Source organism: Vanellus vanellus, assembly GCF_965231255.1.
Source record: "Vanellus vanellus genome assembly, chromosome: 11".
NCBI classification, from domain to species: domain Eukaryota; kingdom Metazoa; phylum Chordata; class Aves; order Charadriiformes; family Charadriidae; genus Vanellus; species Vanellus vanellus.
Genome location: NC_138916.1, coordinates 9261919 through 9284502, shown reverse-complemented (window position 1 = coordinate 9284502; position 22584 = coordinate 9261919). Strand labels below are relative to the sequence as shown.

At 41.1% G+C, this 22584-nt stretch overlaps 1 protein-coding gene across 1 annotated transcript in view; it reads right to left on the bottom strand.

Moving 5' to 3' along the window:
• Window positions 1-21383, bottom strand: part of ALDH1A2 (aldehyde dehydrogenase 1 family member A2) — a 57549-nt gene extending 36166 nt beyond the window's left edge. Inside the window, exon 1 of the mRNA XM_082488572.1 lies at window positions 21223-21383. Coding sequence (XP_082344698.1) covers window positions 21223-21339 — 117 coding nt within the window. The 5' untranslated portion in view covers window positions 21340-21383. The remainder of the gene's footprint in view (window positions 1-21222) is intronic.
• Between the last annotated feature and the right edge of the window lie 1201 nt (window positions 21384-22584).

Genomic DNA, 22584 nt, shown 5'->3' with positions numbered 1-22584 from the left:
TACGTAAACACATAAGGTTCCTCCTGTGATCTGTCTTGAAAGAATAAACCAGTTAGGGTGAGTACAAGAACCTGAGAAGTGGAGGTAACTGCAGTTCAGTACCCTTCTCTTATAGAAGTGGTCTGTTCTTTTTTAAAAAGATTAAAAAATGTTAACTACGTTCTGCTGGGATGAACACCTATCATCAGGTTTGCTAGTACACAGGACAGGGATTAATTCTTAAAATACATTTCACCATAGGAATAAGAAATAGTGCCTTGGAATGATAAGAGTGTTGCAATTCAAGTTGACTGGAACTATAAGGTGTATTATTTTACTGAATGCTCCATTTATCCCACAGATTTAGAAAAAGAACAGCAATAGCAAATATTTCAGATAGGACATGGGAAGGATCTATTTGGCATAAAGTTAGAGCTGAAGGCAAGAGAAATTGCTACTGTTAATGGTTAATGTTAGTTTCTTCCTGTTCCACTTTCTATAAACAAGGTATTGCCTATACAAGCTCATTACTGTAAACTGAGCACATTTAAATTGGCAGTAAAATCAGAGTATTTACTCTATTGCACAAATAAAGTACCTAGTCCCATGTTTTGGAACAGTTTCAAGTCTTGAAATCCAGCAGCTGGCGGCTTTACAAGCAAAACCTTACACTTAAATAATTCACTTTTGAAAGTTTTAGGTGTTCTGTGTCAGGTAGTACCATTCAGCAGATATTCCTACCACCAAGACACAGATTCTTTTGCAATAAATTTGCATTCACAGGGGCTTTTATAACTCTTCCAGCACTGCTGACTCCAATGGCTGTTGATTAAACGTATATATCCTGTACATTTAATCTGACTTTCATTATGGCCACTTCGTAAAAATGCCATGAAATGGACAAGCGATGACACATTGCAAGAACAAGGAATCCCTGCAAAGCCTCAAATTGGGTTTTTTTTCTGCCTTATTTATAGTGACCATGGTAAAGGCTAACTCTAAATCAGGGAGAATATTTGACAGCAAATGCTCCTATCTATGGATTATATATAACCCATCCTAAACACCAGATGAAAAAGGGGTAACCCTAGAAAAAAGAAGGGCTTGCTTCCATGTAAATCATGCTACAAATTGGACAACACCCAGTGAGTTCATTGTTCAACCTCAATTGTGAAGGCTATTCACATTTACTATTCCCCTGGAATCAATGTTAATTAAGGCTGACTGGGGCTATAAATCAGCCTTTGGTTTTTACAACTTAATTCAGCATTAAGCATATATATGTAAATAAAAGGTAACTGATTAACCACTTGAGTTTTCCAGGAATTACTGAGGTAATTTGTTTTTGTTTGAGTCCTAGTCTTACCTTTTGTGATTTGCAGTAAGGAAAAGAAAAAGTATATAGTATGTCATGTATTTGCTATGTGGTATTGTGAGTAGTTAAATGATCTGGCCTGTTGCGTGCTATCAACAAAACTGTGCCAAAATGGAAAGGGAAGAAGGGAACACTTGAAAAATTTTGGAACATATGAACATTTAGTTTGCCATCTACTCTCAGTAGGGCCAGTAACTGCAGTAACGTCAGAGCAGGAAGAGAAACGGCAAACCTTCCTGTTTTACTTCGGTGTCCCATCAGTACGGTGATTTGGCCAAGAACAAACTCAGCTGGCAAAATAGACACTGCCTCTCGCAAATGAGGAATTTGTCTATAGTTGATGTACAATGGTCTAAGGAGGAAACTAAATGCTGTTTGTTCCCCAGCAATGCTGCCTGAGGCAACATGCAGAAGAGGGCAGCAGCGGAGATAGTGGGTGGGTGAGGTGTGGATGTGCATGGGATGGGGATGTTTCAAACCGGCCTTACAGTGTAACAGGTGCGGTTGGAAGCTACTGGTTGCCTCTGTGACCATGCCCTTGAAGTGTCGTCATTCTCATGAGATCTCATTGTAAAGGTCTCTTGATAATTTCTGTTCCTTTCCAAGTGAAAGATGGAGGGCATGGCATTTCCCTAAAAGAACAGGCACATCCCTCCTGGTACTGACAATAACCTCTTCCTCACACACACATGTTCTGATAGAACTTTTGATGGAACTTCGCAAGATAATAGTCCCACCACATATTTGCTAGGTTCAACTTCTGCCAGTGCTTAATTATATACAGCCACTGTTGACAGAGTTCAATAGGACTAATCAAGGAAGCAATCTGACCTGTCCTACAGGGCACATGACTGTTCAGAGCCTTTGCAATACCATATCATACAAAAAAGTATACAAAGGAAAAGTAAAATTCAAAGTTATCATATAAAAATTCAAGTTACTTTGAGACTCTGCTGACATGTAGTTGGAAGGAAATTATATATTGCATTTTGCATGACCTGCATTTCAAAAGCATTACACACTGAGTTCAGTAGCATTTTTGCACACTCATCAGTGTTGAAATCAAGCCAAGAGTAAATGTTTTTAGCATAAAGCAAAGCAAATTAAGCTTTGCAAATAAACAGCTACAATATCTTGTTTAAGTAGCCATCTGTCGCAGTTGGCTTACTAATAATTAGCAACTTAATGGTAATTTCAAACCATGCAGGTAATTGAAGTGATAAGTATTCAAAAAGAAAGGGATGTATACAAAACTAGGCTGAACAATCTAATCTGCAATGCAGTAGTAGCAAAGAGGGAAAAAATGGATAGGATTTTGTGTTTTCATCACTATTTAGCACTGAGGAAGTACAAAACAACTATCTTTGTGGGTGTGTGTATAAATACGATAAATTGCAATGCAGCACAGAACTAATGCCTCCTTTGCAGCTCTTAGTTGAATGACATTTGGTTTCATGGCACTACAGATTCCCTCTGATGTTCACCCAGGGGTAGCCCTGGATTTGGAAAATGGAACTGATTTTTAAATTCACTGGGGATTCCTGCATGCTCACTGCCTCTCTTTTTTATATTGTCTTCTCTGAAAACATATAGGAAAAAAGTAATTTGGGCTCCTTTAATTCATAAGAGTAATTATCACAGGTGGCAACAATGTAACTTTTCATTTCCTTTCTTGAAAATGTTCTCAAATGATGTGTGAGTGAAATGATGATCTACATTCTTAATTTGATATTGCTTAGTGATGATGTCATCAGGCATTTTCTTCAGGCTCTCCAGCTGTACAAGTAAGAAATTCAACCATTGGACAGACAGTGGCCTAGCATTCAGCTCTTTGGAGGTAGAAGTATTTTCCCAGGGATTTAATAAACAATGTTTTTGTGCTGTTGCAGCTCCAGAAATGTTTTTTGGTACAGGAAGAGGATTTTAACATCCAAATAATAATGGCTTCCCACAGGAGATATGGTTCTGGATGAATGGAGGAAGGAATGGGAATTTCCTAACTCAACTGATTTAGTAGCTGGTTATAGTTTCATTCCATCAAAGATCTTTTTTTCATATGTGACTTTCTCCTTAGAGAGCCTTTGACGTGAAGTCTGCAAGGATGGGGGAGGGGGCATCAGATGCCAAAGTACTTTATAAAAGAATCACAGCTGTTCGGTCCTCAGCATCTTCTCATAGCTGGAGGCATTGAGAAATACATAATGGTGGGGTTTTTTTTGGGGGGGGGACAGAAGACAATTTTAGAGGCATGCAAAAAATCCAGCAGCAGCATTTCCCTTGGTAAATACTGCATAACATCAGAGATACCGGGCACCTGTGCCTCAGTCTGGTCAGGAAATTTCATATCCTTTCCCATCTGGGCAACTTCATTTCCTCTCCATTGGAAACATTTCAAGAGTCCTAACGATTAGTACAACTGAAAGGGAATGAAGTAGAAGGGATTGCCAATCAGAGGTGCAGCTTGTTTATTTTCTCAAGCTTTGTTTTCCTTCACTTTTATGGCTGTCTTGATACAACAAATCTCTCATGTTCTAGGCAGAGCGTGTTGCGGAGCACTCCTGGGAGTGACTGGAAACCAACAGCTGGCTACAAGATCAGCGACAACCTTGTTTATAAATAGGCATGAGGACAGAAAAAGCCAACCCTAGCAGACCGATTGGTGACTGGCCAGCAAGTGATCAGCAGTGCCCTTTTATTTTATTTTGAAGAAGGGGGTTGTTCAGGTGAACAGCAAGAGTCACTGCTCCTTGCTGGCAGTTCACAAATCATGAGTAATGGGCCCCAGACTTTGAGGCCAACCTCCCCAAACATTCGCAGTGCAGAATCCTGCTGCTGAAGGCAATCCACGATGGAGCCTTTCCTGGGCAGGGACAATGACTGCATTGCTTTCAAACAATACACCTACATAAGTCAAGGCAGGCTGGCTGGCTTGAGCGTACAAACAGAAACGGTTATCATGGCATTCTTTAGAGTTACCACAGAGCAATGTTACTCCTGCAGAAGTTACCCAGATTTTGGTTCTTGTAATGAGATGACTTTCAACTGTGGAGGAACTGCAGTTGTGTTAAGAGTAACAGTAAACTGTACATGAATAACACTGAACATTGCACTAAATGTAATTCTAGCAAGCAAGCTCCTCTGGATGTAGCTGCTTTTTAGCCACTAGAGGTCCAATCCCACCCACAGTAAAATAAAAGGAAAAATCCAACTGGTTTCGGTGGGAGCCCAGTTGATGAAAAGGAAGCAATGGCAACAGCCTCCAGAGGGATATTTGTACTGGGAGACAAAGCTATTCTACTGGAAGCTTGCCACCTGCTCTAGAGCCTGTGAGGGCCAAACAAAACCAGAACATGTTGATTTTTATTTTTCTTCTTCAGTTGCTGAGTTGTCCTGCCTCCTTCCTTCTCCTTACCTCACTCCCCTCAAAAAAAAAAAAAAAAATAATTGTTTTTTTCAGAGGAAGAGTGGCTCTTTTCTAAAGCTGTGTGTGTTTTGGGGTGTTCAGGTTTTGTTTTTAAAACTCATTTGGCCCTCAGAGCCAGAAGGATAATGTCATGGTTTTTAGACACGGTCTGCCATAAATGGGGTTTTCCTTCATAATCCCAAGCTTGAAAGTTCACTCAACAGCTCTCAAGTCCACACTTCAGAGTGTACCAAGAGGACTGGAGAATTTGAAATATTTACCATCATACTACAGCAGGAAGAGAAAAAAGTGGAATCAAAAAGAAAATGCACAAGTGAATGAGGCTGCTCTGGTTTCGCTGTCAGCACAGCAGTACGTCAAAATCTAGTAGAATTATGTTTACGCAGCCCGAGTCCTGGGCCAAGGGTACCTGTCTGGATGAGAAGGCTAGAGCGTCCAGCTTCTCTGGATGTAACTTCCAAGTAGCAAGGCCTGAGCCAAGCCTACTGAAATCAAAAACAGTCCTTGACATCAGTGGACTTTGGATCAGAAGCCAAGTATTCAAAATCGGTGAATACATCAAGGTCTCAGTGACATTTCAGCCCATGTAAATGAAGTCAGACCTCAGCATGGCAGACATAAGCTGGAGGAGGATTCATATGATCTAGCACCTAACGATGATATCTAATGCAGAAGCTCAGTCTCTTTCCAGTCCCTGTGGGTTGGGAGGGGAGAGAGAAGCACTCCCTCTGGGCAGCACGCACCGCCTCAGGCGTGCTCAGTCACCCCCTGAAAGGGCCTGTCTCTCCAGTGGCTGTTGCAGTGGCCCATGCATCTAGACATCTTGTTTGGGGGCTTAAAGGTAGATACAGGAAGTCCCCAGCTGAGCCAGCTTTCAGTGACTATAGGTCTGGGGAATGGATGCCACTGGGAGGAGAAACTGGGGGAATCCAGGGTCTCTGAGCAGCAAATGAAATCGGAGAAAGGGCTTGAAGCCTCCTGTCAGTCTGCTGTGAAAGTGGAATGTAACATGATTTTTTCTCCCCTATGTCCCAAATCCCTCACACCAAATGTTTGACCTGCCTGTCTTCCTGTCTTAATTAGTCTTCTGTCTTTCTGGGAGCTGGGTCTGTTCTTTTGCAAATGGCAGCACATCAGACAGGGGAAACCTGTCATGTTTATTTTCTAAGCTGTAGGGGGCACCCATTTGAAAAAACTCCCAGCTTATCTAAATGTTTTTGTTTGTATGATTTTGAATTAGGAAGTTTGAGTAATTAGTTAAGAAGATTAAATAAGTCTTAACAACATGCAGTAGCATGCTTACTTTCCTTGCCCCCCCAGGTATTTCCTGCACGAAACCCAGGCTGCCAAACTGTGATGATACCCTTTTCTATTTTAGTTTCTCACTGTGCCACATGCTGATATAGCATCCGTTATTTCAATTCACTCTCATTTAAAGGGATTATTTTGCGCCTGGTTGGTCAAGAAAATTAATCTAAAGAGAAGAAACTGAGATTGTTTTGTCTGTTGAACTATACCCACCACAAACATTTTACTCCTTTTGGCTGCCTTATTAAACCTGTGGGAAGAAACTTTACTTACAGCACAAAAATGCTTCTGCAAAGTAATTTCTACTTTTTTCAGTTAATGAAGAATTTATCTGCTGTTAGTAGCACAATACAGCAGCAATAACACTCTCCCCTAGCTCAGGTAATATTTCATGTATTCCTAAGAAACTAAGCTCCTGAGCTTTACTTATCCTTTCACTTGTGGAGCTCTAATTGCTGGAGATGAACATTTACTGTCTTGCTTAGCACTGCATCAGAAAATACTGTTTCTGAAGCCAAGGTGACTAAAAAAGTAAGTATGCTCTACATTTCCACTAATAACAAAGAAAAGCCATCACTCAATGACTTCGGTAAGGATGGCAGTGTTTTTTATGGAGTATGATCCTTGATGTCACTTACTGCAACTTAAAAATGAAATAATGGAAGATTTCTAAAAAATCCATTCAGTCAGGAGTGGAGAGGAGGGAGTATTTGTTTACAGACTCAATTGTTGGGCTTTCACTGGGCTTTAATGAAGTTGTGGCTATTAAGAACTTGATCCTGAAAACCCTTCCACAAGCACTCATTTGAAACGGTGGGAGTGAGGAGGGGGTTTGTACAAACAAGACTAGTATTAGTCTGTATAGCTTTCCTGTGCTTTGCATCGTTTGTGCATTACAAGTCTTGTGTGCTCATTATGTATGACATAAAACAGCGTGGTCTATTTATTTGTACATGGGAAACTTGTTCTACCATTTAAAAGAATCTAGCAGATCATCACTTGTAGGTAACTGCCATTTTAAATGTTCATCTCCAAAGTACAAGTTCTTACTTAGAAATTAGCGATGCTGCATAAACAAATACTCCTACTAAGATTTCAGACACTATAGGCAACACAGAAAAATACAACAGGCAAACTTATTTAAAAGCTTAAAAGCTCCGTCTGAGAAAATTACCTTATAACTACACAAGAGAAATTGCTGGAATGTCAACTTCATTTGCAGTGGCCCCTTATGGCCTGATCACCCCTCCCTGGCACGATAAATCACTGGCGAGATCCTTACCTTAACACGTTTGATCTCAGCTCAGCAAGACTTGGTTTTGATGTGAAGAACTCCAGATCTGTTAGGTCAGAGACAAATAGCAGAGCCACTGACCTCCAAAGTGCTAACTCTATATTAGACCCAAGTGAGCAGCCATAAGCTCCTGGAAAGTTTGCCTTTGCTTCTACTTTGCATCCTGAATATTTTCAAATTTACTGTTAGCATGTTTTGCTAAATGGTGCCAGTGACATTTCCTTTCATGTCACTCTGCACTTACAGAATCCACAAGAAGTCAAACAAACAAGTAAGTGTGCAGTATGAGAAGCACTATCTGGGATAAACTGTTAGAATTATCTGGGTGACATGAAGTAAAATTCAGTATTTATCAGTTTCTTTATTTCTTTTACATAAATGACTTGCACTGGCCCTCTTCTATCTAGACTGTACTTAGTAATATCATAAATAATGATATTCACCAGTACACTCATTAAGGTGATTGAACGTGCCTGTACGTACATGTCTATACCTACAGAAATTCAAACTACTCCTAAAAAAATATAAAAAAAATCCAGTTTGTGACATTTGCTTTTGAAGTCTGGACTTTCGCAAAGACCAGTTTTGTGGCCGCTCAGTTTTGCAGCCATGGTTTGAAACTATTCCTTATTGTCCTGGTTAAACAGTCACTTATCTCTATGATAGTAAGCAGGAGTGTTAGTCTACCAGAAAATTGGATGTTCTTAATGGGCTTTGGGGGAGAATAGCTTTGCATCATCAGCATTAAGTTAAATCACATTAAGTACCCACTTACAACATAGGGATTACCACTTATGACATCTTTGGTGAAAGCCTTTAAAACAAATTGTTGTGTTTGTTAGAAGAAGCTGTAAGATAACAATTCCCAGAAGTCTGATTTATAAACCCTTTTTGCTCTTCGAGAAGATGCAAAGGAACCCAACACCTCTCATTCAATGCTGCAGTGAAACCTCTCAGGCTGGAAATTCTTTTCAATAAAAAGTCTTGGGAAATACCGATTCATTTACTTTGCAATATTCTTCTGGCTATTCTTTAGGTAGATTCCCTTTCCTCAGAGTTCAGTTTTGATTTCTCCTCCAGTTCTTTCTGTTGATAAGCCATTGACTTTACATATACAAAACTCGAACGGGTCATTCCACTTTTTATATTCGTAAGGCTAATTGGGAAGAGCTGGGTTTAAGCTGTCTAAGTATCCTGCTGTGCTTGGATACCTAACAAATTTACACCCCAAAGTACACTGCGGTGCTAAGACTAAAATTGGATGCGAAGCATTCTTGCAAGAGTTGATTACAGTCCCAAGCAAATAAAACACTTCAGGGTATAGCAAATAATGCCAATATTTAATAGAGTTTAACATTTTTATATGTGACTGGCAAGCTATTCTATATAGAGATTACTAGCCTGCATGAAAAATGAACTCTTCTGTTTACCTTTAAATACAAGCAGACTAATAACTTGGAGTACGTAAATTAAAAACATGACCCTCACCTATTGCCAAACATGCAGCATTAAAAAATGGACTAAGGCAAACCCAAAACCTAACTATACAGAGATTTCCTTAAATGAGCAAAGTAGCTTGTAAGTCTTGTCAATAAAAAGCCTTCCTTGAAAACAAACGTTCATATATGCAGTCCTGAGAATTTTCCCCCCCCATTTCCTTTAAAATTCATGTTTCTCTTCCCCTTTCTAACCAAATACCCCTTTTCTTTGCTGGAACCCCTTGTAACGATACCAGAATGCAGGCAAACCTCATTAGTCTCCCTGCTGTTTACAAGACAGGATTTATGCTCAGTGTAGTGAACACAATAACGCACGATCACTAAATGGCTAAAACCACCATCAAGACTTTAATCTGCGAAATTTTTCACCCAGACACTGCAAATACTATTGGCATGTAAAGGTACGAAACCCAGTATTAATTACAGTGAACATGTGTCACCCAATGCCCAGCTTTCTGCAAGGGGTATACCAATAACTAGCCGTTTGTGAAGGTTAATTTCACGCAACCTTTAGCAGTTATTTGGTACAAGGTATGTCACCAATTCAATCCATTAAGTAATAACTAAATTCTCATGGGGCCTAGCTGAAGTCAAATGTTGTTATTCCAGGTTCACTGCTTTTAGTCTCCCTGAAGACCATTTAGGCAAACAGCTGGAAGAGCTGACTACAAAGGTTCCCAGTCACAGGGAACCACTCTAGGAAAGCAGGTAAAAGCTTCTAACCAGGAAATAAGTATCAAGGATTTGTCCTGTTGCTCCCTCAAGGAGAGAAATGAACTGAGACAGAGAGCACGAGCATGAACACCTTTGTGCTTCAGCAAGAATGCAAACATGAAAAGCAATTATCTTGGCGGATGGGAGAAAGAGCTGTGCTGCACCAGTCGCTGGGCAAGTTCTGCACTGGGCTCCTGGTTGTCATCTAAATATCAAGGCCTTCCTTCTCCCTCCATGTTGGAGCTCCTTACTAAAACAAAACCTTTGAAAAGTGAATAGAAACAATACCAGAGACAACAACCTGGATGTCCAGTACTGTCACTGCATTGCACTGATGGAAATACTCCTCCTCCTAACAGAAAAGAACAGAGGGGAGGAACACCACAAGCTCCAGCTTCATTTGAACTCATGATGGAGATCTTCCAGCAAGGAAGGCTCTGCCTCCCAGACAAGACTCAAGGGAATAACAGAGACAACTCCTGATAAAGTGACACAGAAAGAGAGCAAAGAGCACAAAGAAAGGGGTCTTTTCGTCTATACTGTGTGAGTGCACAGAAAAGTGTGCAATTAATACCATATAGAATTGTAGACACACATCCTCATGTAAACATTAGCTCTGAAATTCATCTGTATTTCCATTTCCCAGAATAGTACGTACAGAAAAAGTGGTATTATCTTCTAGCAGTCTGGCTGGTTTAGCAAGAGATCCTGCCTCTGACACTGACCTACTGTCTGAGTTAGTCATGGTTGCACTCCCACAAATTTAAACTCCCCCATCTGCGAAGGAGCCTTGTCACCAGTTTTACAGTGAGACTGAATCAATTAATGCTTTCTAAAAGCTCTGATGGAAGGAACAGAATATTAACACTTGAAGTTGTGTGATGCTAGCTAAAAATGTCTTTAGTAATGCAAGAAAGAGATTTTAAAATCACTATCAAAGGGCTGGACCACCAAGACTAGGTCATCATCAGCACAGCTAACCCATGTAGTGTTAGTCTCATATCACAATTTCAGGTGGACAAGTGAAAAAACAGAGCTTGATTCTCACCTTTTGGGAAAACAGCGTCCCACAGACACATCACAAAAGACAGAAGAGGCCATTAAGTAGCTGTGGTAAAGAAAGTGTGATAAAGACAAGAAGAGAAAGACCAACAAAAACCCGCCAAGCACTGATTGAAAAGGGGGTGAAGGCTTAGCCAGGTGTCCTGAAAAACACATGTGCATGTTTCTCAAAGTCCGTGCAGGCCATTCTGGCACAGGACTGCTGCAACCATACATCACAACTGAAGAAACTGGAGTGAATAAAATACGCCCCTTGATTTGGAAAGGCAGGTAGTAATTTCTTGGGAGTTTCTAACTACTCAAGAATAAACTTAAACTATTTTGGTTACAGCTGGAAAAAAACACATAAACAAATGTAAAATGTGTGTGTTATGGTATACTGATAAGTTTTGAAAATACCCAGTGAAATCAGGACAGTGCTTTTATGCCTGGATGCAAACAACGTTTAAAATAAACTCCAAGTATGTTTCAAACAACAAAACGAAATGGTTCCTTAAAAAAAAATAATCTACGTATCCAACTGGCAGTTACATAAATGGTTTCTCAAATCAATTTGACAGTGCAAAGAAGTATTAAAGCCAGTTTAAATCTGATTTCTATTTTAAGGACATTTCATACTAGCAGAATGGTAAATAAGAGTGAGGTGCAATGTCATGGGAAGTGCTTTAGTGGTTGAGATTAAAAAAATTTACAGGGTTTTTCAACTAACTACATTACAATTTTCATCTAGGTCATCTTATAGTTAGGAAATAAAAGCGCAAATAAAAGTGCAACTGCCTATAAGCCAGCTCAAGAAATCTAAGTGTGAAAACTGGTGATCTGGACTGTATCATGGAGAGGAAAAAGACTAACATTTTTTGAGCATAAGAGGATGAGAATTATCAGAGGCATACCATGACTTCTAGGTATCAGCTTCATAGGGAGGACAAGTCAGGCTGCAGAGAGGTGGGAGTAGCTCTGCATGCAAGGAATTGCGTGGATGTTTCTTGGAAGAGAAACATAATGCATAACTAGATCCATGAGTATAGAGGGATGGTTGATCGTGAAAGATTATGGCAGGAGTAAAGTACTGACTTCTGGATAAGTGCAACCAAAGTGGCATTCAAGTGGCACTGAAGTGGAAAAAGAATACGAAGGCAATAAGACGGGTGCAAAAGTAACCGCAGATTAGTTCAGCGAGGGCTCCACTGAGATAGTCTCTAGAGAACATAGTTTTCTGTATCCTAATCTAAACAACATTTGACATGGTCCTGTCAAGGACTAAAAATTGTGTCTGAACCCCTGAGAAATGGGTATCACATAAATAATTTCAGCTTCATTGCAGGAGAGAAACACATGAAGAAGCCCTACTCTCTGGGATACTAAACTTCAAGAAGCAATTTTTTTAAAAAAGAGGAAGTAACTTAGAAACTCCCTGCTTGAAGCTAGGAAATTAAAATCCATAGAATCAGCATGGAGGCTTAAGAATGTGAAAGAGTCAAAGAAGATTTGCATTCCCAAGACTAAAAACGGGAAGCACAAGCAAGAAAATAAATGGGGTGGCTAAGCAGGAAAATAAAAGAGGAAATGTAGGAAAAAAAAAAAAAAAAAAAAAGAGACAAAGTGCTAAATGTAAAAGGCTGCAAAACACAAAATGAAAATTAAAAATTGCTACTAAATGTTCTGAAGAAAAATACCAAAAAGGCAACACAAATAAAACAGCCAAGAGAGGCCTACATTTAATAAATAAGAAAATATGGGCTGTGGGAGAGTCAGTGGTTCCAAAACCAACCTGGCCATGAAATGTATAGAAGGGAGACCAAAGATATTTCCAGAAGTGGCTGCTCATTTGGGGAGATCTTAGTTTGGCTGTACTGAAGTAGATTGTGTTTCTGGCCAAAACTTAATACGCATTGTAGGGTCAAGGGAAGAAAAGCAGAGCCACTACTTTGAACACTAGAAGATGACAGGTAAAACAGTTGTTCTGGGGACTCACCTTCACTAAAACTTTTAACACCAGCAATACACAAAGGATCATTTAAAGGCCATGTCCAAGATAAGGTTGCTTCAGTCCCAGTTGCCCTGCAAAGACTTGAAATAAAGTTCCTGAAAGAAACCCCAAATGCTAATGCATCTCAATTCTTCCAGTTTTCAAAAGCTGAGGCATCAGGAATTACAAAAAAGCCAGGAAGGATATACCAGGGTGGCAGTGGGGGTGATGATGATGATGTACGAAGTGGTGCTTTTCCTACTGAAGCATGAGAACACAGTGCCACAGCACAGACCTGGAAGGACCTTCCAACGGGAGAGATCATGTTTCAGATGAAATGTAGACCTGAGGTACTGACCAGCTCTAGTCACTTGAGGCCAGGTTCAAGACATGCTGACCTGTTCACAAGAGAGTAAGATCAGCTTTTGTACGACAGCCAAATAATACCTGCATTTACCTGAAACAGTAAATAGTTCTGCTTTAGAAATGAATCAGTTTCACTTTAGAGTGAAGGTTTTACCTGTGAAAACACGTGTGCATGTGGAATTTCTGTAGGGAAAGGCACTTTCTGATAGTTTCTGAGTCAAAACTGAGGGATTTTGTCTAATCATTGGGAGATGACCAAAGTGTGGTAAGAGGACAGTGTCTCCCTGGCATCTTCTTCCCATCCAAATTCAGCAAAGACGCTGCAGCCTGTTCTTCTGTGCAATACTTCCTATGTCTTCGTGACTTTCCAAGTGGATTTTTGTAACTCATTTATTTTAAATTGGGACATATTGTAAATCCACATGGAAATTAGCACAGTATATCCTTTCTGTAACCACACCACCTGCTGTAGGCCTCTCCATAGCTGTCCCTCTGGCACCCCTTTAGTTTCGGAGTTCAATTCAAAGTCTTCAATTACCTATGAATCCCTCCCAGATTAAGGTCTATATCCTCTAGTGGTCAGTGTGGTCCCTGTGTTTTAACCTCCAGCTGAGGTCAACTGAGATTGAGCTGACCTTAAACGTTTTCATTTGGGGCACAGAATTTGATGTGGATGGTTCCCTGCTCTGAAGTATTTTCCCACTTCAGTCCAACAAAGCTGGAATGTATTATGTTTCAAGTCATAAGGTAAAAACCTAGTTCACTAGGCTCTCTGGGAAAGGAACCGACTCCAAGTGAACAACAATGAAGGCCCTTTTTCCTTTTGTCAGTTGGAGACTATTTCAGCAATGCTATTGCAGCCACACTTTGATGTGGCTTCACGTTATCATACTTCTAGTAATAAACTGCTCCTATATTTAAAGCTTAGTTACACTGCATAACTTAAAATTGATGTGTTGCATTCATGTCACAAAGGTAGATTGCTATTAAAAGGAACAGAACATGCTGGTCAGTAGCTGATGTTTTTAGACAAATTCTGACATATGGAACTTGTGTTTTGGAGAAAAAACAAGTAGGTTTATGCAGTCTGAACAGGAATTCCTCTCTTCATGTGAATAAGCACGAAAGGAAAAAATGACTGGGCCCTTAGGTGGCAATAGTTTTTTAGACTTCATCTTTCTCTGTATATTACTTAGTAGTAAGTCTTCACACAGCTATTTACACATGTATTTGTGCTTGAGAAGGGATGCCAGCACTTGTTTGAGGATTTCCCACTAGAAGACTGCATAGAACTGCAAGTTTCTGAAGATTTTTTTAAACCTTTACAGATCTGTGCTTATATTATATTTATATAGCTTCCTTATAATGTCATCCCTGTATAAATGCATTTTTTTTGTCTCTCATTTCTTTCAGCTAAAGTTGATGGTTTGGTTACTTGTTTCAGAGAGTGAGTTCTACTCTAAAAAAAGAAAGATAAAAATTTGTGGGTTTTAGAAGTGGAGAGAATTAAACAATTTGCAAAAAATAAATAGCGAAATGTTACAGTTCAGTCTTAGGAAAGATAGCTGCAAAACTGTAAAAGAAGAAATGTGACTTTATGCAGGATCTGACTAAGAATTTATGATATGGACCACTGAATTCATCTTTTGTCATTTATCTCTGTAAACCTGCGAGATTTCTTGGAAGATAGTTAGTCAAATGAGGAGCCAAGATGAATCAGTGGATATAATTTATTTAGACTTTAAAAAGGCTTTTGATGATAAAGTCCTTAGCAAGAGGCTATTAAGGAAAGTTAGTAACCATATGGTGAAAGATAAAGTCCTGCCATGGATTAAAAAGTGGTTAAGAGATAAGATAAAAAGACTGGAAATAAATGGATAATTCTCCCTGGAAAGAGGTTAATAGCAAGGTGCCCCTTCATTACTCTGACTAGCAATCGATATCTTGGTTCACCTGCTTTTGCAGATCATTAATAGTAAGGTACGTAGTTCGCAGATAAAAACATTCAGACTAATCAGAGCACTGAAGAAAATATGACTAGGGCTGAAGTTAAAAGGCATTTGGGCAACTCAAGGGTAGATGAAATTTGCCAAAGGTAGTAAACTCAAAGCAAAGCCTGTTGGAAGGAAGGGTTCAAATGACTTTTAGATGCTGATCTGTTCCCAAGGACTGGCAAAGTCTATGGACAGCTTATTGAAGGCAACTGCTCATGTGCACTGTAAAGAAGGGAAGACAAATGGATACAGGGGTTCCATTGTGTGGTGCTCCCAGGAGCAAAGCAGTTTATGGCAGTGAATAACTTCAAACTGGCAGAGCCCATTAAGGTCCGTGGGGAACAATTCTCCATGGACAGCCAGATGAACAAGCTGAGCAGAGATCATCAAGAATTTTTGGACTGTTGGAATTTTTTTATTAGAATATGCAGATACATTAAGACAGAAGTTTAATATGGAAATATACCAGGATTGATGAACTGGAGGGAAATGCTTCTGAAAGACAGAATGGAATGGAGAATTAAAGAGGAATTTTTTTTTTTGACAGAATCAAAGTGTGTGTTCGAGATGCATTATCCCAATTCAATACCCCAATAGTTAGGGTGAATGCAAAGACAGCCATAGCTCTTGGATCAAATCCTTGCTCTGTCTGACATCCTGAGTATTCTTGGAGCAAAGACTTGAATCCTACTTTTCCCTGTAAGTGTCCTGCCCACTGGGCTATCAAGTTGATATCTCTCAAGCCTCATAAATACTTACAAGTGAATTATGCAACAGGAGAGAATGTGAGACTTTCCAAGGATAGCCAAAGTTGAATAGCATCCAAAATTGGGACCTATCCACCATCAGAAAGTAGGGATCCATATTGAGGTTTCTGCTGTGTTTACTTCAGAACAGGGGTATGAATTTGGCTGCTCTTCAACTTGGGCAAGTGCTCTGATTATTACTGACCTGGCTTTGGTGTGTAAATATATGCATCTTTTGTATTGAAATACTTGAAATCATAAACATTTTTGCAAAGACGAGAAAAGTACTAATTGCATAGCTCTTGTCTTTCTGTATATCATCTGACAAAGCGAAAAAAATTTCCCTCTAGCCAGCAATATAGTACTGTAAACTCGATGCATTAAACCAGTTTGCATTTTCCGTAAAGATTCAGTCTTTCCCTAAAAATTCAGCACAGTCAGAGGTCACTGCTACAACAGTTACCTACCCACTAATATACTAGTTATCTGCAGTAGTTATCTAGTTGTTGCCAGTTTCAGCCTGGTAGTATCTGTATTTTTAATGCTCTTGAATTAACACAGTTATAGCAGCTGTATTGGAGTAAGCAAAGGCAGGGGACTGCATATGCATAGGACTACAATTGTTTCTTGATCCCTCATGCAAAATCTGGAAAATTGGGTTTCTGCAGAAGGCCTTAAAAGTTTGGGAGGAGAGAAAGAATCTTATATTTAGGCTATTAATTGGAAAGAAGTGTATAAATAGTTGGCAATTGCTATATGGGTTACTGGATTGTAATACTAACGACAAAGTATGAATGCACTAGAAGAGAGTTCAAGCTGCAGCTTTAAACAATAGTAAATCTAAATACAGTATACACCCTAAAACTTCATATATGATGATACAGAGGGACATATCTAGTGTAAGCATCAGATGCTAGAGTGTTCCACAAAGAGGAAAAGCAGCTGTTCTATTTGTCTACTCCTCATGCAAACATCTCCAATTTTCTGTGCCGCATCTTTTGTAACTGGACAGCGCTCACTGAGCTGACCCAAAAGGCTAGCTCATTTCTTCAGCTGTCAGTCACTGAAGCTGACTTCAAAAGGCATTGAAGTAGTCAGCTCATTTAGGGAAAGACAGGTAGGAAATAGCATGTATTCCTCACTTAGCTGAGTTTTGCCAAAGCTTGTCTTCAGTTCAAAAAATGACAAAGATTTTACATATTATTGTAAATAGAATAGATTTCCTGTCTCCTATCTTAATGTCAGTTTAGAATTTTATCTGGAAAACACATGCTGGAAATTTTGGCGAAAAGAATTTATAGTAGTGTTCTGCAGCATTCATTTCTGGGCAATGCCAAGAAAGCGCAATGGGAATGAAAATACAGAAACTTAGTAACAGAACACTTCAAACCCAAATTTTAATCACATGAGAATTTGAAATGTATTTGTTAGTTCTTGTCTACCCAGAGCAGTTTGTCTACACTTAATACAAACTGCTGTATACAGTTTTCTGTTGCAGTGCTAAGCAGTTTACCTGGTCTGCGTTTAGAAACTCACCTGATTTTAGCCTGTGGTGTAAGAGCAGAGGCAAACCCTTTTACACAGCACAAAAAAAATAGGGTTGTCAGCCAATTCACAGGCTACTACTACTGAAACATTTCTGTGCCTCTTCACTGCCAGAGTGCTGTAACTTCACCCCTTTAGAGCACCTCTTTATAAAAAGCTCTCAAAACCACAATTCTTCAACTTTTCCTTATGCTATAGTTCTTCAGCTCTTTCTCAGACCTAAATCAGTTGGCAAGTGAGAAACAAAACTGAAAACATCCAGCTGGATTAGCATCCCCAACGTGATGCAAACTGAGAACATTTGTTCACTCAGTTACATGGTGTAGTGACAGAGCTAGGACAGGACAGGACAGAACCTTAGGGTCCTCATTTTATACCAAGCTGTCTTTTAAAGTCAACGTGACTTACTAAAACCACTACGAAAGTACTTTGTAAAGCAGATTTGACTATACCACAATGAAGAGAGGATAGCCACATCCTGCAGAAACACCTTTAGCCCTTCAAATGGAGATAGCAGGAGGATGCAAAGGGCTCAATCCATTGGGCTAATTCCGCATCTACTGTCAGATACCTGGGAGACACTCAAGTCTCAGGAAGGAGAATGGAGTTTCGTAACAGCATGAAAGAGGGAGGCACCGATATCATACTAAGCTGAGAACCCTCTGATTACCCTCAGAAGCTGTCAACTCAGGGGTGTGCTTCCTGTACAAAACACACTAATAACATGCCCTTACCGGACATCGTGCTACAGCTTATCTCACACATCTGGTATTTCTGGAGCAGCCCATTCTGGGAGAGTTTCTGGCATAAAATTCCCATTTGTAGAAGTATGACTTGTTGCCAGGGAGAGAGCTGGATCCCTTTTCTACCTATGTGTTCCCTTACGCATGGGGCACGTCACTGCCAACACGCTCCTGACGAGCCTGAGGAGGAGGGCTTGCTGTGCCACAGGGCTGTAGAATAACCTAATTCCATGCAATACTGTTCTGCAGATGCAATCCCTCCCCAAATGTTAATGTTAAGAAGTAGAGAATTAAAGAGTCATCACAATGAAAAGAGGGGTAATCCTGCATGTGGCAGTTTTACTACTTGCCAGCCACACAGAAAAACTTAACCCTGTGTGCTTGAACACTCATCTTCATGTCTGGTTCACATCCTATTCACCAAGTCTTGTTGCGCATATCTAAAACACTTTTCACAAAGACCATGCCAAGGTATTAAAAAGCTGGGGAAAATATTTCTAATGGCTGTTTTTTTAAGGAAGCATAAGCTAACTCCCAGTATTGAAGCCACAATGGATACTGCTGCACACCTTACATAAAAACATGGAATCATGTAATTTTCATTGCTAATTAAATATTTTTTTTTCTCACCAATGAAAAACTACATTGCCTCTGTGTGCTACACCAGGTGTACAGATCGGAAGGACTTAACACACAGTTTTCTGCTCATTTCAGTAAACCTACCAGAGGAATATTTCACAAGTTTCAATAGTTCTGCTAAATAATTGAATACATGAAAATTACATAGGTAGTATTTCTTTTATCTATGTTCCTGAAAGGACCTTTCATAGTAATTCTAAGGATGATGTACTGTTTTAAAGAGTAATGAATAATAAATTTACTTTTTTTCTGGTGCATACTACAAGTCTTTAAAAAAACTTCCAGAAATGGAATTTAATTGGCAAAACATATTTTAAAATCACTTCACTTAGTTTAAATGTTCACAGGTGCCTCTATTTTTCATAAAGAATTAACTCCCAAATGGTTAAGATTTTACATTCAGAGACAGCTGTAATAAAGAGCTCAAGAATTCTGTGTCCTGGTTGCGTATTTAAAATTCTCACTAACAAGCAGGAGAGAGGCTGCTAGGAATGCTTACAGATGTCTGATTTTACAAGGTTTGGGATTGTTGTTTGTTTGGGGTTTTTTGTTGTTTTTTTTTTTTTTTTTTTTTTGCTAAAGTGCTTTAGTCGAATGTTATTTATTGTTTATGGAAGTTGTTTGTCATTTAAGACATGAAGTGACCACTCCCCAAAAGAAAGAATCAAATTACAAACCATTATTTCATTTTTGATTGTTTTTCTTTGTAATAGGTGGGAAAGTGGATCCTAGATAAAAGTCCTGCCCAAGACAAGACTCCAAGCTGGAGACTCCAATTATCTATAAATCACTTGTATTTCCTGCAGAGAAAGAGAAAAATGAGGGAAGAACAAGACAGAAAAACAGAGACAGAGGATATGCCAAGTCAAATATTCGATACCTGTCCTAAACCAAATTTCTCTCAAAAGCAACCAGGAGTTACCTAATATCTCAAAACTAAGCTTAGAAGAAACATGTTGCCATTGGTTTTGGCTTAATATTGAAATAAAAGATCTTTCTTTTTCTTGTTCCAGTAGTATAAAATGTGTAACATCTTACATATTTCTGAGATGATGGCACTATATATTCTGAATTATTAAAGGTTACTATCCAGCTTACATTCTCACAGACAGGAAGATATGATTGTTGATGACTTATCTTTTCCAAAGATTTTTAGAACCAATTCTCTAGTTTTAGAACAGAGAAACACAAGTACACTTATTATGCAAACTGACTGTGATACTACTCTCAAGTACTATCCACCAAACACTCCGGAAGCATACTTTACAGTGAAACCAGCAAAACCCAAAATTCATGCCAAATACTATTTGCACAGTATGATTGCTCCCAAAGTATAACACCACACAACATCAAATAACTACATTCCTTACTTATTTAAACTATTTTCAAAGAAATTACATGCAAGAAACCACATGCATCTTTTACTTTGCATATTGCAGTTTGCATTAAAATATAACGAAATCTAAAATAGCTGACTTTCCTCTGAAACATTCTTCTAGAACATGGAATTGCTGTAACAAATTAGAGGACAAATTAGTTTTGGCACCCGCTTAAAAAAGAGAAAAGATGAAAAGCTTCTAAAGTGATGATATGGAGGAAAAAAATACACTACATTGGCCGCAATGAGTTTCCTATCAGCTTTAAAGCTCCTGAAGTTGTATTTCCAGTAGATAAAAATGTTATCACCTTTTTCCAGTGCTGATGTGCTTATTTTCCAATTAAGTTACTTGGTAATTAGAAACAAAGTCTGACACATTGTAATCTGTTTATACAATACATTTGAAACTTCTCCAACAAAAATTAAAACATTATTTAACTAAAGATGCAAAGATTCAAAATACATAAATGAATTAAAAAATTCAAATTTCATTTACAAACGACTGCTCCTAAAGCTCATTTTAATCAACAAAAACAATTTTGTCCCATAATACACCATAGAAAACCAGCAGATTTTTCTACATTGACTCAATGGGTTTGTTCTTAGCCCTCTCTTTATGAAAATTAGTCTTAAAGATTAGTAGGAAAAAATATGCCCTCTTGCAATACTGTTCAAAGGTGTATTCAAGTATCACAGAAGTTAGTAGAGAGACCTGTTCCAGTGCTGTAACAACCTGGTAGTATTAAGAGTCCTCCAGGGATTGTAAAAGAGCCCCTTGGGCACACAGGGCAATTCAAGAAAGAAAACATTTTTATTTTCTGATTGAGACATACAGGTACATATAGTAACTTCCTCTAGAGTACATCAAAAGCAACTGAAACATTTTTGAGAACTACTGATTTTGCACTGAAAACGAACCCCAACAGATCTGTAGAAAATACTACGTTTAAAGAGAAGTAGAGTAGCAAAGCCAGATCTAATTTGCTTTTCTTGTATCCTGTGGTTTTTCAGATGATTACTGGGTAAAAAACCTGTTTCCTTTATTGCAGATTCAAGGCACTCTTTTAGTAGTTTTTTATCTCTACACTCAAGTTGGTTAGGGGAGAATGAAACTAATTTTAAGCAAAATCCCTCCTTTGGAGGGAAAGCCGTAAATTTCCCTGCCAGAACAAATGAACACAACTTACCTTGGTGTATTTGATTTCAAGGTTGAGAGTGGGAGAAGGCAACAGATGCAGAGATGCCATCAGAGCTGCAGGATCTGCCTTCACCTCCCCTGGCATCTCAATTTTACTGGAAGTCATAGTCTTGGAGGGGAGGGGGGGGGGGGGTTATAGTACCACCGAGCCCCCCGCTCTGACCTGATGTTTTGTTTTGGGTTGGTGCCCCCCCCCCCCCTCCAAAGACCGGCGCTGAAGATGTTGCTCTCCTCCTCTGTATATAGGCAGGTGTCAAGCCGGGTCTCTTCTTATTGGACATGGGGGCAGAGGCAGGGGGGCAGGTCCGTCCTACCTAGGGCGATAGCGGCCACAGCGCAGCCTCCGCCGGCTCCCCCCCCCTCCCCCCCCGGCCCCCGCGGCCGCCGGGGATTCCCCTGCCGCCCCGCGGGGGGACGGGGCTCCCGGCCGCGGGTCGCTGCCTCCCGCCCGCGGAGCGGGACTGGGGAACACGGTCAGCGCCGGCGGGGGAGCGGGGGCCACCGAAACTGCCGTGCGTGTGTACCCCTCGTCTCTCCCGTGCCGGGTGAGGGCCGGCAGGGCGGCGCCGCGTCCGGGAGAGGCCGGTCCCGGCCCCGCGCCGCCCCGCCCGGGGCATCCCGAGGGGAGCCCTGGCAGTCCCGGCCGCGGCGGGGGGCAGCGCCGGGGGGAGGCTCTGGCGGGGCGGAGGGGGGCCTGGGAACGGCGACCCGCCAGCGACATTGCCTCACAGGGCGGCCCCTCGGGGGTCGCGGGCCGAGGCGCCGTGAGGCCGGGCGAAGCCTCCGGGGCGGCGTGTCTGTCCCCGCTCCCCGACCAGCCACCGCCGTCCGCTCCGCACCTGGCGGCTGCGCTGCTGCCCCCGCCGCCGCCCGCCCCCGCTCCCCCGCAGCCACCGGGCGCCCTGAGGCGAGCCCGTCCCCGCCGGCTTCGCTCGCAGCGCGGCCGCTGCTCCGCGCACCGCCGCGCTTTTATTGTTTTGCGGCAACTGACATGGAAGTGCCTGCGCGTCCCCGGTGACAGTGACGGATTCCTGGACTCCCCCTTCAGTCCCGACCCTACCTGCCGCCGCGGCGGGGCCATCCCCGTCCGCCTGCTGCCCCCTGCCGGCCGCGCGCCCGCCGCCGCCACAGGGGCCCCCGCCGCCATGCCGGGCCGGCGGCCGCGCCGAGCTCCGCACCTTCGACGTCCCACAGCGTCTCCCCGCGACATGGCGGCCGCGCCGAGCTCCGCGCTGGTCCCCTGCTCCCGCGGCAGCCGAGCTGAGCCCCCGCCTGGCGCCGAGGCCTCTGCCCTCCTCCAGGCCCGCAGCGCGGGGGGCCTGTCTCCACATAGCGGGGTTCTTGCTCGCCC